The 12,865-nt window shown below is 40.0% G+C and overlaps 1 protein-coding gene across 1 annotated transcript in view; it reads left to right on the top strand.

Annotated features, from left to right (window-relative positions):
• Nucleotides 1-12,461, top strand: part of RFTN1 (raftlin, lipid raft linker 1) — a 366,504-nt gene extending 354,043 nt beyond the window's left edge. Inside the window, exons 8-10 of the mRNA XM_088463278.1 lie at nucleotides 3,983-4,086; nucleotides 8,074-8,155; nucleotides 10,160-12,461. Of these exons, the coding sequence (XP_088319404.1) occupies nucleotides 3,983-4,086; nucleotides 8,074-8,155; nucleotides 10,160-10,615 (642 nt within the window). The 3' untranslated portion in view covers nucleotides 10,616-12,461. The remainder of the gene's footprint in view (nucleotides 1-3,982; nucleotides 4,087-8,073; nucleotides 8,156-10,159) is intronic.
• The last annotated feature ends 404 nt before the right edge of the window (nucleotides 12,462-12,865 follow it).

The raw sequence follows: 12,865 nt of genomic DNA, 5'->3' as shown, positions 1-12,865 counted from the left end.
CGTACGGCTCTGAATGAGGGCCTAAGTCCATGTAAAAGCAATATTTATATTTCAAAGGGCCCAGCTCCTGAATCTCCCACATAACAGTTACGTCCTGAGATGAATTAATTTACTGAGGAAAGAGGTGATTTTGTTATCAATTCAATAACTCAGCCCAGGTATATGTGATCATGAAATAAGTGAGATATTTAGATTTGCATCATTTTATGTTGAGTGGAAGTAGTCAGAGGGTCTGCAATGTATGTTCATATATATGTACTACTCTGCATAGACCTTCATGCAATCATGTGCAGTTTTAAATGTATGTGATATGTCATCTCTCATCCTGCCTACTGCATATATACTCTGCATAGACCTTCATGCAATCATGTGCAGTTTTAAATGTATGAGATATTTTATCTCTTGCACAGATTTGTTTTTACATGTATAGTCTATATTGTTCAGTGAAGCATAGTTTATGGTATATATCTGGCCTGGTTTTTGCTCCAACTCATAGCAAGTTATCTCCTTTGATCAGCAGGTCAATTGAGTCAGATGTAGCCTGTATTCATCAAGGATACCACTCCTTTATATTCAGTATAGGGGCAGCTGTGGCTGTTTGGCAGCTGGGGTTAAAGGCACAAAGTGTGATAACATAACAGTTAATCAAACAGTTGAATAAACATTGACCAACATCTAAGGTAATTTCAGATTAAAAAACTGAATTCCTTAAAAATTTGTCTAAGTAACTTACCTAATGCTCACCATGTACTACACATTTATTTTCATCAAATCTATTCTTTATATTTTCTCTAAGGATATAACATCCTTAACTCTCCCTGCATATCACCTCTCTGTGCTCATTGCAGCCGTATTGAATCACTCCCCTCCTCTTAAAACTCATGAGCTTTCTTTTCATCATACATTGACTATTACAACCTCATTGTGTCACTATAAAAAACTTTTACACACCTCCTGCCACTACAGTATATCTACTTCTCTATCTTTCTGCTTTTATTATCTGGTGACATATCACCAAATCCAGGCCCCACACAAACACACAGCGGATTTACTATGGAATAAATACCCTGCAAACCCCACGTGTCCCCCATTACCCTCCAAATCAATAAATGTGCTTATGGAATCCATACTCTATCGCAACTTATCATTATTTTACAGCTGAACATCTCTTTACAACAACTACTTTCACCAATTTCTACATTTACCTGAGACTGCTGGTTCACACCTTAACCGTACAGTAACAACAAAGGCTTTCCACTGACACCTACAAATACTGTTATGTAAAGTAGAATGGCAGAGGTGTAAATCTTACTCCATCTTACTTGCTCACATAAAACAGGAATCCACCCATCTGTCATTCTAACTCTCTGTTCCATGCTCACTCTCTACCCCATCTGTGTAACGTTTGTCTGTCTGCCCTTGCCCTTTGGAATGTAAGCTCTCAAGAGCAGGGCCCTCTTCCCTCATGTGCTTTTCCTTCCTTTACTTATATTGTTATCTACTCTATACTCCTTATAACAGCACCTAACCCTTGACCAGTGGCGTATCCAGGGCAGGGCGAGCGGGGCACGTGCCCCAGGCGCCGTGGGACCGGCGGCGCGGGGGGGGAGGGGGGCCCGCCGGCCACGGTCCCGGCCCGCCCTAGTTAGCCAGTGTAGTGCCGACCGCAGTGTGTGCGGTCAGCACTACACATTTACACAGGACCGGCGCTAGGCTTCCAGTGCCGGTCCTGTGCTGCACAGCTGAGCCCTTCCCTCCGCCTGAGGGCTTGCCCAATAGCGCCAGGAGGAGGGTGGCAGGCGGGCGGACTCAGGCTGTGCTAACACACATCGCTGCCAGTGCTGGCGGCGATGTGTGTGTTAACCAGCAGTCAATGAGCGTCAGATAGACGCTCATTGACTGCTGCAGCCGCAGCGCCCACTGCAAGAGCCGGCTCCCTTCCGGCTCCTGCAGTGGGTAATGGGAGAGACGTCATGACATCTCTCCCGTAATGCAGAGCACGCCAGCCCGGGAGGACTGACATGCGGACGGTGGCGTGAGCGTGGATTCAGGTAAGAATTTTTACTTTATTCATTGATTAATTTCAGTGTGTATTTATCGGGGGGCTAAGGAGGGGACTACTACTGGGGGCACTGCTTCTGGGGGGGGGTGGGGGCAGATTCCACTACTGGGGACTACTACTTGAGGGGATACTACTGGGGGCACTGCTTCGGGATGGGGACCACTACAGGGGTCTACTACGGGGGGGGACTATTACTAATGAAGGGGACTACTACTGGGGGCACTGCTTCGAGGGGGGGCACGGGACCACTACTGGGGGGGGATACTTCTGGGGGCACTGCATGGGGGGGGACCACTACTGGGGTCTACTACAGGGGGCACTGCATTAATGGGGACTCCTACTGGGGCCACTATAAAGGACACTGTGTAGGGGGGACTACTACTGGGGGCACTGCATTGGGGGTGACCACTACTGGGGACTACTACTGGGGGGGGCACTGCATCAAGGGTGACTCCTACTGGGGTACTATATAAGGGTCTTACTACTGGGGGCACTGCACAGGGGGGACCACTACTGGGGGCACTGAAAAGGGAGAATCACTACAGGGAGCACTGCATAGGGGGGACAACTACTGGGGGCCTGCATAGAGGGGACAACTACTGGGGGCACTGTATAAGGGGCACTACTGGGGGGCTGCATATGGGGGATCACTACTTGGGGCACTGTATAAGGGGAACTAATGGCGGGCTGCATAAGGGGGAACTGTGTAAGGGGCGCTGCATATGGGGGATCACTACTGGGGGCTTGTATAAGGTGAACTAATCGGGGGCTGCATAAGGGGGACCACTACTGGGGGTACTGTATAAGGGGCACTACTGGGGGCCTGCATAAGAGGGACCACTACTGGTGGCATTGTATACTGGGGGTACTATATAAGGGGGACCACTACTAGGGGCACTGCATAGGGGGGACTGTATAAGGGTCACTGCATTAAGGTGCAAATGGAAAAATGTTCCCAGTGACAAGAAAGGTGTCTGTGTCATGTTGACACGACCCATTTTTCAGTGGCCACGCCCCTTGTGACCACGCCCATTTTGTTGCCGTGTGCGCCTATGATGCGCGCACATAGTGGGGGGGGTCTCCATTTTCAAATTTGCCCTGGGCTCCAGATACCCTAGTTACGCCACTGCCCTTGACTTTTGCCATCCTGCTACTGTTGCAGCAATGTTTATATACCATGTACTTGTCCTGCAATGTCTTATACTGTATGTCAGTGTTTTGTTTATGTACTGTTTCTGTACTTTGATTTTGTACTTGTTAGGTGCTGCAGAACCCTTGTGGTGCCAAATAAATAAAGGATAATAATAATAATATATCATGCATATTTTTTCCATTAGCTGTGTTGCTCCCTTAGTACAGGGATTCCAACCAGGGTGTCAGGACATAGATGTCTCACAGAGCTTGTCAAATAAAAATGTTATAATAGCAAAAATGAATGATGTGCAATACCAATAATGTGTAATATAAACTTAAATTGAAAGCGAAAAAAAATTTTTTTTCTGTAAATACTTATGTTCCATAATGTGAAATCATGTTCCCGCATGTGAGTACATGTCCATATTCCGCAAGTAACACCCAAACCCACATAACTCCTGGTGTCAGTATATAACAACATTTAGCACATCACAGATGCCGTTATTTTCACTTGCATCACTAACATCAGTGTGCGTAGCGTAAATTGGACACGTGTGCACAAAAACAGGCACTTCCAGGGTGGGATTTACATTTTTTTTTTTCACTTTTGTACATAACCCGTATTGTAAGAGGTAAAGATGCCAAATACACTTGAAAAACTTTGGAAATCAACAAAATGAATTTGCAATATTTCTATATGTATTTGATCTTTTATGGATTACGTATGTTTAAGCAATTGAAGTAGAAATTGAACATGGTGCTCAATCATGGTGTTTGTTTTTGTAGGACTTAAAAGTGCAGACAGACTACATGCCGCTCCTGAACTCTCTGGCTGTATACGGTTGGCAACTGACATGTGTCCTTTCTACTCCTATTGTAAACACCAGTAGGTAGGTACAGTATGAGCTACTCTAACATGAAATATCAGTGTTATATTATTATTATTATTATTACATTTTATGTATAGGGTGCCACAAAACTGTCCGCAGCACCGTATATACAGTAAAGGGTACACAGAACATTACATTACAATACAGTAACCAACTTATAAAAAGAGCACAAGTAACAATTAGCAACACAAATCTCCATACACAATACAGCTGGGAAGGTGAAGGCTGTCATAGAAGTGCTAGAGAAGGCTGTGAGACAGTGGGGAGGAGGACCCTGCTCCTAGGAGCTTACAATCTAGGGGTATACATTTTTATTTACAAGTAACACGGTAGAGGATCAGCCTGCAGCCTTTATTCATAATACATTTCAGTAAATGTATTGTTAAAGGGAAAACTACAATATTTTAGGGAAAGTAAAGGGATTGTTCATTGTTGGACAACTTATGTCTTTATCAGATCATGCCATTCAGCAGCACACAAAGAATGCAATGCTTAGTTCTGCAAGATCGGGATTCTGCAATGGTTACATCCTGCTATAGACAGAAAGTAGATTCAGCATGTGGTTGGATGGCCATTAAATCTGCCTAATCCAGTGTCACATTCACTACACATCTTGTTAATATACATTGAAGATTTAATTTACTTACCAAAGCCACTTTCCAGCTCGTCAAGCTGCCTTCAATGCATCCAGTGAAACAATGTGGTCTAGTGGATTCTTTCAGTAAACAGAATCCTAAAGTAATGACTAAAATGCTGCTTGTGCCAGTTATTAAAGGATAGAAATTCAGATTAGGACAAGTCACTGGAAGGGGCTGTCTGCTTTTGGACAGTTCTTTCTTTCAACATACCTCGCACTTCATATAATAGGAGGGGAAAGTGTTAGCCACAATATCCCATATACAGTATGCCAATGATATTGTGCAGCAAAGGTTTTATACAGTAGACTCAGTAGGGTCTTGCACATTATATTTTTCGATAGTGTGGACCATAGCGTATACAGTATCAGTTGTAACTCAAATATCATGACCTACCTTATTCCAGCGATCAGAATGCCGGCGCCAGTATCCCGGAGGTAAGTAGGGTGGTTTGGGAGGGTGGTAGCATTAGGGTTAGGTACTAGGGGGAGGGTTAGGGTTAAGCACTAATGGGGGAGAGTTAGGTTTATGGTGCGGGGAGGGGGAGGTTAGGTTTAGGCACTAGAGGGAGGTTAGGTTTAGGCACCGGTAAGGGAGGGTTAGGGGTAGGGAGAGGGGGAGTGTTAGGATAGCTACCGACAGGTGTCGGTATACTAATAATCATGTTGAGATGCAGCTGTCGGGATTCTGACCCGAGCGCCGGCATCCCGTACCCATCCCCACATACCAGTTACAACATGGTTTATAACCATTTATTTAGTTTCCTTCGTTATTAGGCTTCAATAAGACTTACACATTTTCTCTAATACATCAGATACAGATCTCCATCCTGTGCACTTGCCTGCAGCCACTCTCATACAATAGGACTTTCACGTATATGCATGTGTATGCCGGTCTGCATGTGTCTGCAACTGTACAAACGCGCCCTTATTGTACCATCCATTACTGTGCCGCCCTGCCAGATGCAAGCAGGTGAATGTGCCAGAAACACTCATATCTGCACAGGCACAATGCATGCGGAAGGTTTTCTGGGCAGATTTTACGCAGTTTACATTACAGTAAGCAAACTCGCATAGGTTACACTCTGCATCAGTCACTAAGTCTTCAAAGACAGAGAGAAAATTATTACTGAATAAAAATTATGCATTTTATTACAGTCCCAGATTTCTGTGACTCATTTGCTGTTGGTAGACAGAGGTCAAATTAAACTCATTTGTGAGTTGTCAGCTTGCAGGAACATCCGTAGGCTGCATGAGCACATGGTAAATTAAAGTCCATCGTCTGTAAGTGGAAAGAATAATTGTCAGGATATTTCTCATCATGATGATATTCTTAATGTGAAAAGGAACATTGACTTCTCTCTTGCTTAAGCATCTGCCTGCAGTACAGGTATATAAGGCTTTAGTCATATGCACATATATGTGTTGCATTAGCTCTGGAACTATGGGTGATGCAGAACGTAGGCATCTGAGCTCCCAACTGAAGGGGTGTAACTGGGATGTAATGGGGCGTTCTCACATAGGCAATGTTCAGTGAGGCCGTGTTATGGAATTGCGAGCTGTGCAAAGTTGTGCAAGTCTGCACTGATGTAATGGGTATCAAACCAAGCTCAACTCTGCATGATTAGTTCAGTGCACACAATGCAGGAACAAGTACAGCCGACTTGCAATGACCTGTATATCAGCTCCTTTAAGTGTTATGGTGGTGAACACTGATCTTGTGGGTTCTCAGTCTGCCTCTATAGCATTCTCACAGGCTGGAGGTTCCAAAATGTATTATCAAAATGTTTATTTTTATCATGAAAATCAATTCAAAGCTCCGTTATATATAAGTTTGCACAATAATGTTTCTTATTTTAACCCTTTTTACTTCAAATACACATACAGGTACAATGTTTCCTGATGTAACATTAACAGACCAGAAACCTATATTAAAAATGTTACTACCACATATCTTTTACTTTTAACCAATTTTAAACCTTTAGCCCTGCAGGTACAGTGAGAAGCTCCTTGTCTAGAATATAAATATGCATTTTATTAACATCAGAGCAGAATATTGAGTTCCCATAGTAGTAGTTCTTATTGTAGTACTGCAGATGTTGCTATAGCCCACTGGGTACAAATAATGAAGGAAAATGTGGCATGAAATTAGAACAATTTCATATTATTCCAGAATAATAATTGAAACATTTCGTTAACTATTTTGTCACCTGGCATCTATGGACCATATAATAATAAAAGTTTGAAAACATTAATACAAGTATATATTTTCATTTACAATTAAACTACTTATTTAAGTATTCGTTTTAGTTAGAATTTAGCAAATCAGGGTCCAGTCTTTTATAAGTGCTGACTAAAAGTATACCTGCTACCTTACACACTCAATAATTATTGACAATCCAGCCTAGGACCCATTGATATCTTGTTGATTCAATCCAGTAATGGCTGCCTCTAACGTGTAATATTAAATATTGTTCTTTAACTGATATAAGCAGTTATTGGAATTTTGCATATGTCGTCTTTTGTTGCATAATCAGTAATTATGTAATATTATATGTGATTTTAAAAATGATAATAAATGTCATGTCTTTGGTGTACATTAAAGGATTTTTAACCCTAATTAACATACTCCCTGTGTTTTGGTGATTTTAATTTCAACCTTAGTTGTGTATTTATAAAATTTGCAACAAATCTGATTAGAAATAACTGAGAAGTAACTGTCATAATGGGAAATATAGAATAATAAGAAAAAGATATAGTAATGTTCAAATAAAAGATGGTAAAGATAAATAAACACTAAAAATAACATTTTAAGTCATTTGTTTAGTTTTAGCAATAAATTTTATATTAAACTTGTTTGGACTGTGCTAGATTTATATTTGCTGTTATACAGTAGCGTTACATTAGGATCTCACTTCAGTTTGTAATCAAGGATGATCTGTTTGTTTGACATGTGAGAGGTGAGCTAAAAATTACAATTTCAAAGCAGGAAATAAGGTGATACTTTTTCCGTCAAGTTCCATTTATATATTTGAGTAATACCTGACATGGCAGTCGGAGAAATGGGTTATGCTTATCAAGGTTTTTTTATTTTTCCAGTGTAACTGGTTACTTAATGGCATCTTGGATTTAAATAGATAGGCAGTCATATATCTATACAAACACTTAAGAAATAAATTGTGTTCCACTTGTATCCTTGTGCTAAATTTCTCAATTCTTGGTCATTCCATTTCAACATAGAATCAATCTCATATAAATGGAAATTCAGGGTGCAATGGCAAACTGTTGTTAGGTTGTGTGACTCCAGCATAGTGGAGGCTGATAACATGCCTTTTCATGAATCTCTTTCCCAGGGATGGTAATGTCACTACTAAGCAGATCGTGTTCCTGCAGAGGCCGGCACTGCCCCATAAGTTAAAGAAGAAAGAGCCAAAGGTAAGTTTCTTTACTCACCTTCATTACTTAGGGACAATATATGCCTTACAGTACTTAGATTACATTGTTAAAAGACAAAGAGGAATTTCATGATCGGTAAGCCTTAGCAATCTGTGGCTATTTGGGCTTTATGCTTTTCCAGGTAGATGATAGCTGATCGATGGCAGGGTATTATTGTGGTTTTATTTTGTTCATATGGCGCTGCAAGGTGTTCACAGCATTATGCAGAGAATAAAATATAATTGTACATCAATACATAGGATAACTATAACAAAATGATACAAACAAATGCAGGGTGGAATGAATGGGAAAAGTGAGAGGATGGTTAGAGCAACTTTTTATGGCTAGTAAAAAAAACTGTTGGGGGAGGGGGAAGAGTAGAAAGTAGAGTAAATAGTAAATCAGTGTTCAGTGATCCTGTATCCAAAAACTGGATGAGCACAAGGAGGCCCATGTTTATTCCCCATCCGGGGCCCCCTCCTCCCTCCCCGGGGGCTGGCAGCGCACTGACTTTGGGCACAGACTAGTGTCCAGAGTCTACTACGCATGCACAGGTCACTGAGAAAATGGCTTCCCTACTGTTCATGCGCAAAACGCCAGAAAAATGGCCACCGCGGCCATTTTCCAGGGGTTTTGTGTAGTGCTACTACAGCCGACGCAGGACTTTGGAGAGATAAGTATAAAAAATATGGATGTGCAGTGTGGGCCCCCCTGGACCAAGGGGCCACCGCACACCCTTCACCCTGGTGAACACACGATCAGAGTTACATATTGGGTATGGGAGACAGGATAGTGCCTGGAGTACAGAACTAGGGAAGAGGGCTGGGTATGCTGTGACTTGTGAATTAACATATATTGAAGCCATGCCCTCCAGTAGCTTACTTGACATTTTTTATAATCATTGATGTGAAAGTGTATACATATAATAGCTCATAGCTACCAATCAGATATAAAAGATTTTAGACTGCAAAACCTAAAACTACTGAATAGCAAAAGTGATATGAGTCATAAAAGTTTGATGCAATTCATAGCACGGCACAGCATGTCATTACAACTCCACCCCCTTGCCAAGAGAAGGGTCTGCAACTCTGCATGCAGTTATTGGGGACGGGAGAACCACCCCCCAGGAGATACTGGGAGAGAAGACAACTATGCTCTTTTGACTGTCTAAAGAATGAGTCAAGGCAAAGTGTACATTTAATTTTCTTTAAAAATCATTCCCAAGTGCACTGTATAATTTGAAGTCCTGTTACAACATCCTGTTCCTGACTCTGTTGACCTCAATGACAGTGCTTTCCCTATAGAAAGTAATAGATATTGCTAAATTTGAGCTGGGATTAGGAGCATCAGTTTTATATTTTGCATTAATGCAGCATTAAAAGATGCCCTATATTTATTTTTAAGATCAATAGTGTTTATTAAAAGAAATTATTTTGTAGAAGGGGTGCAAAAAAGAAGAGGGGGGCAGAAAAAAAAGGATAGAACATAATACAAAAAAATGTATAAGCTAAACATATGTAAAGGCACATCTTTTGTCACAGTGGAGAAATAAACATCATTAATCAGTAAAATATAACAAGACATCAAGTAACAACAATATCAAGGGGACTCATTTAGATGAAATTGAAGAGGGTAGACTCAGATGTCTGCGTTATTAACTGGGTGCCCTATATTTTTTAGATAGGCAATACATATCCATATCGGTTTCCATAAAAAGTTCTGTAGTGGTAAAAATATTAATTGCACAAGACCAAATAAAGCTGCATGCTAAAAGCCTTCTATAGGTTAATGCAGAATTATATTACACCCCACCTTAGAATGCAAGTTTAACATTCTTGCTTTTTACTATTAGTGTAATAAATATTATTTGCATATTTGTATGAATTTACTGCACATCTATATCCCAGATGCCACCTAGGGGATGATTTATATTAATAAATTACAATCATATTTAATAAAAAAATATCTCTGAATAAAAATAATGTTTCTACTTATCCATTTCAGTTTCAGTGGAAGTTTTCCAAAGATGACAAACATGGTAGGCACTCAAAAAAAGGGAAAGGAAAAGTTAATTCCAAAGACAAAGAACATGACAGAAACAAGAAAAACGAAGAGCAGATGAAATGTGATGATACAGTAGAAGTACATGGGAACCACCAAACAGATGGGAACATCTTGCCCAAGAGTGGTGGTCACCACAAGGAAGTAATAAACCATCAAAAGGAAGAAGATGTTGATGAATCCCAACTGTTACTGGATACTAATTCTACACTACATGTGGAAGAGGTAACAGAAATCATGAAGGGCGAAGAGTCAGGATGTATTGAGAAGATTCAGTGTTTTGAAGGAGAGTCAGGTAATGAAGGTGTTGGAAGTGCTGGAAGGCAGGCAGACACCGATGCAGTTGAAGCTGATATAGAAGTCCAACCAGAAGAAACTTTCCAAGAAGAAGAAAAATAATCTAAGGCAAAACCACTTGTTACAGGACTCGCTGAGCACTTTTACATTAAAATTGTACGGTAGATTGGGGTGTTATCCTTCAGTACTTGAGCCGTTTCTGTACTATTGTATCCACAATATTCAGTCAGCCAGTGGTTATCTTATTACAAGAGTGGAATTTATAACCTTGGTGGCCATAGTAGGCAATATACCTTTGGTGCTTTCGAAGACCCACCAAACTTCCTAACAAGCAGGTTTATTAGTGAAGGGTGTCATTAAGGTTTCGGGTGGACTTAGAAATATTGTAGTCAGAGTAGGACACAAATTGGCCAAGTTAGTATGGAATAGAAAACTGAATGGCAAAGTGAGTGTGGATCAGGTGTCTTTATTTGCTATATGCTATAAGCTACTGCCTAGCTATACAATAAGTCTGGTCCTACTGACACTTCTTAAAGTCATAATACTGCAACAACTGGAAAATCCTTTATTATGTGGTCCCAAGAACCTGATATTTTACTAAAATATATAGTCCAAACCACAAACACTCATGTTTAGCAACATGTAGAATATAAACTGCCTTCAACAAATATGAGGTTCCATGTTTCTTGCTTCACCACATTTGAGATATATTTATATAGATATATATATATATAAATGCTTAAATTATCTGCACAGGTACAAATCTAAACTGTTTTGTATGCAGCGTTTTGCATATAGTTGCACTTCATATTATTTTGATATAGTTTTGTTTACTGTTTTGTACAAAGCGTTATTCTGTATTGAAGGATTTAACCGTCAGATATACTGAAACTGGTGATTATTGTTATATTCAGCCTTACAACACATAATGTGATGATTCTGTGTGGGAGGACTTTGTTATAAATAGAGATTTACCAGTCATTTTCTACTGGACAGAAAAATGCATTTTATTATCAGTTCTAATTACTGCTTAATACAAATTGCAAAGACAAGTCAATGAGCAAATCAAATAAAATACAATTAAACATTTGCCCTACCTTCTCTGTAAAATGACGTCAACTGTTTTATTAAACATGCACAGATTTATCCGTACTTATATTTATAGGGCTTAAGAATGAGCATGCTACTGAAATGCCATGCACAATGCTCAATACAAAGTGATATAAGTACATATAGTACAATGTATAAAACACAAAGATAATATTGTTAGTTAATTTGTAAGCATCCAAAAGGCACCAGAATTATGGGGGGCATCCACTAGACGATTTTATCCCTGTCCAACCTCTTAACGATTTTCCCTTGAAGTTTCCCTTGAAATATGATCTTCCACTCTGAACAATTTGCAAAGGATTTGCAAAAGATTTGCAAAGGATTTGCAAAAGATTTGCAAACGATTTGCAAAAGATCTGCAAACGATTTGCAAAAGATCTAACAATAAACTATGTTGTTTTAATCTGTAATTGAGAGCTTTCAGCTATAGTGGGCAGACAGTGGTTCATCGTTTGATCGTTCAGCATGAACGATGTGTAAACGATGTGTAAACGATGTGTAAACGATTTGTAAGCAATCAAGTGAAATTGACCTGCATGTTCAGTCGATGGAGGAGACGATCAAACGACCAGCGGGAGCGCGCATCGTACATCGTTAGAAACAATTAATGCACGATTTGCAAACGATGTTCAAACGATGTTTGAACGATTATCGAACGATTTTGTCATTATCGTTCAATCGTTCAACTTTATCGTCTAGTGGATACCCCCCTTTATAAGGTATAAATACTTCTATAGGCAAACCCAGTACACCTAAGGGACAAACAAATGACTCCACATATAGTGAATATGTTGTATATATTATATATAACAAATAAAGCAATAGCATTTTTGTTTAAAACAAAACAATGTTTTTTTTCTTAGTAACTCTTCTGTTAGTGTTGTAAATACAGAAAGCACTGGTGTGATTCATTAAGACCATATTACTCTTGCTTCATGTGAGGATGTTAGTCTGTTCTATGTAGGGGCAAGTGACGCCTTTATTTACCTGCGGACGGGCCAGCTCACCCCACTTCATCTGCAACCACAATACAGAGAATTTACCATGCAGATTTAAACCACCTGATATCATGTGCCCTGATTGACCTCTTATTATATACAGTGTGTTCTTTTATAGCTGTTGCGATGCCCATTAGGTTTTTTTAAGACAAATTAGCTGTAAATCTCTGCATGTTTGTGTGGTTAAGACATTATCAGCTTTTGATTATGATTGGCAGAAAATGATCTCAGCATTTTCTGCTTG

The sequence above is a fragment of the Taudactylus pleione genome, unplaced genomic scaffold (assembly GCF_031769625.1).
Source record: "Taudactylus pleione unplaced genomic scaffold, aTauple2 ptg000053l, whole genome shotgun sequence".
In the NCBI taxonomy this organism is placed as follows: domain Eukaryota; kingdom Metazoa; phylum Chordata; class Amphibia; order Anura; family Myobatrachidae; genus Taudactylus; species Taudactylus pleione.
This window is presented reverse-complemented; position numbering and strand designations above follow the sequence as displayed.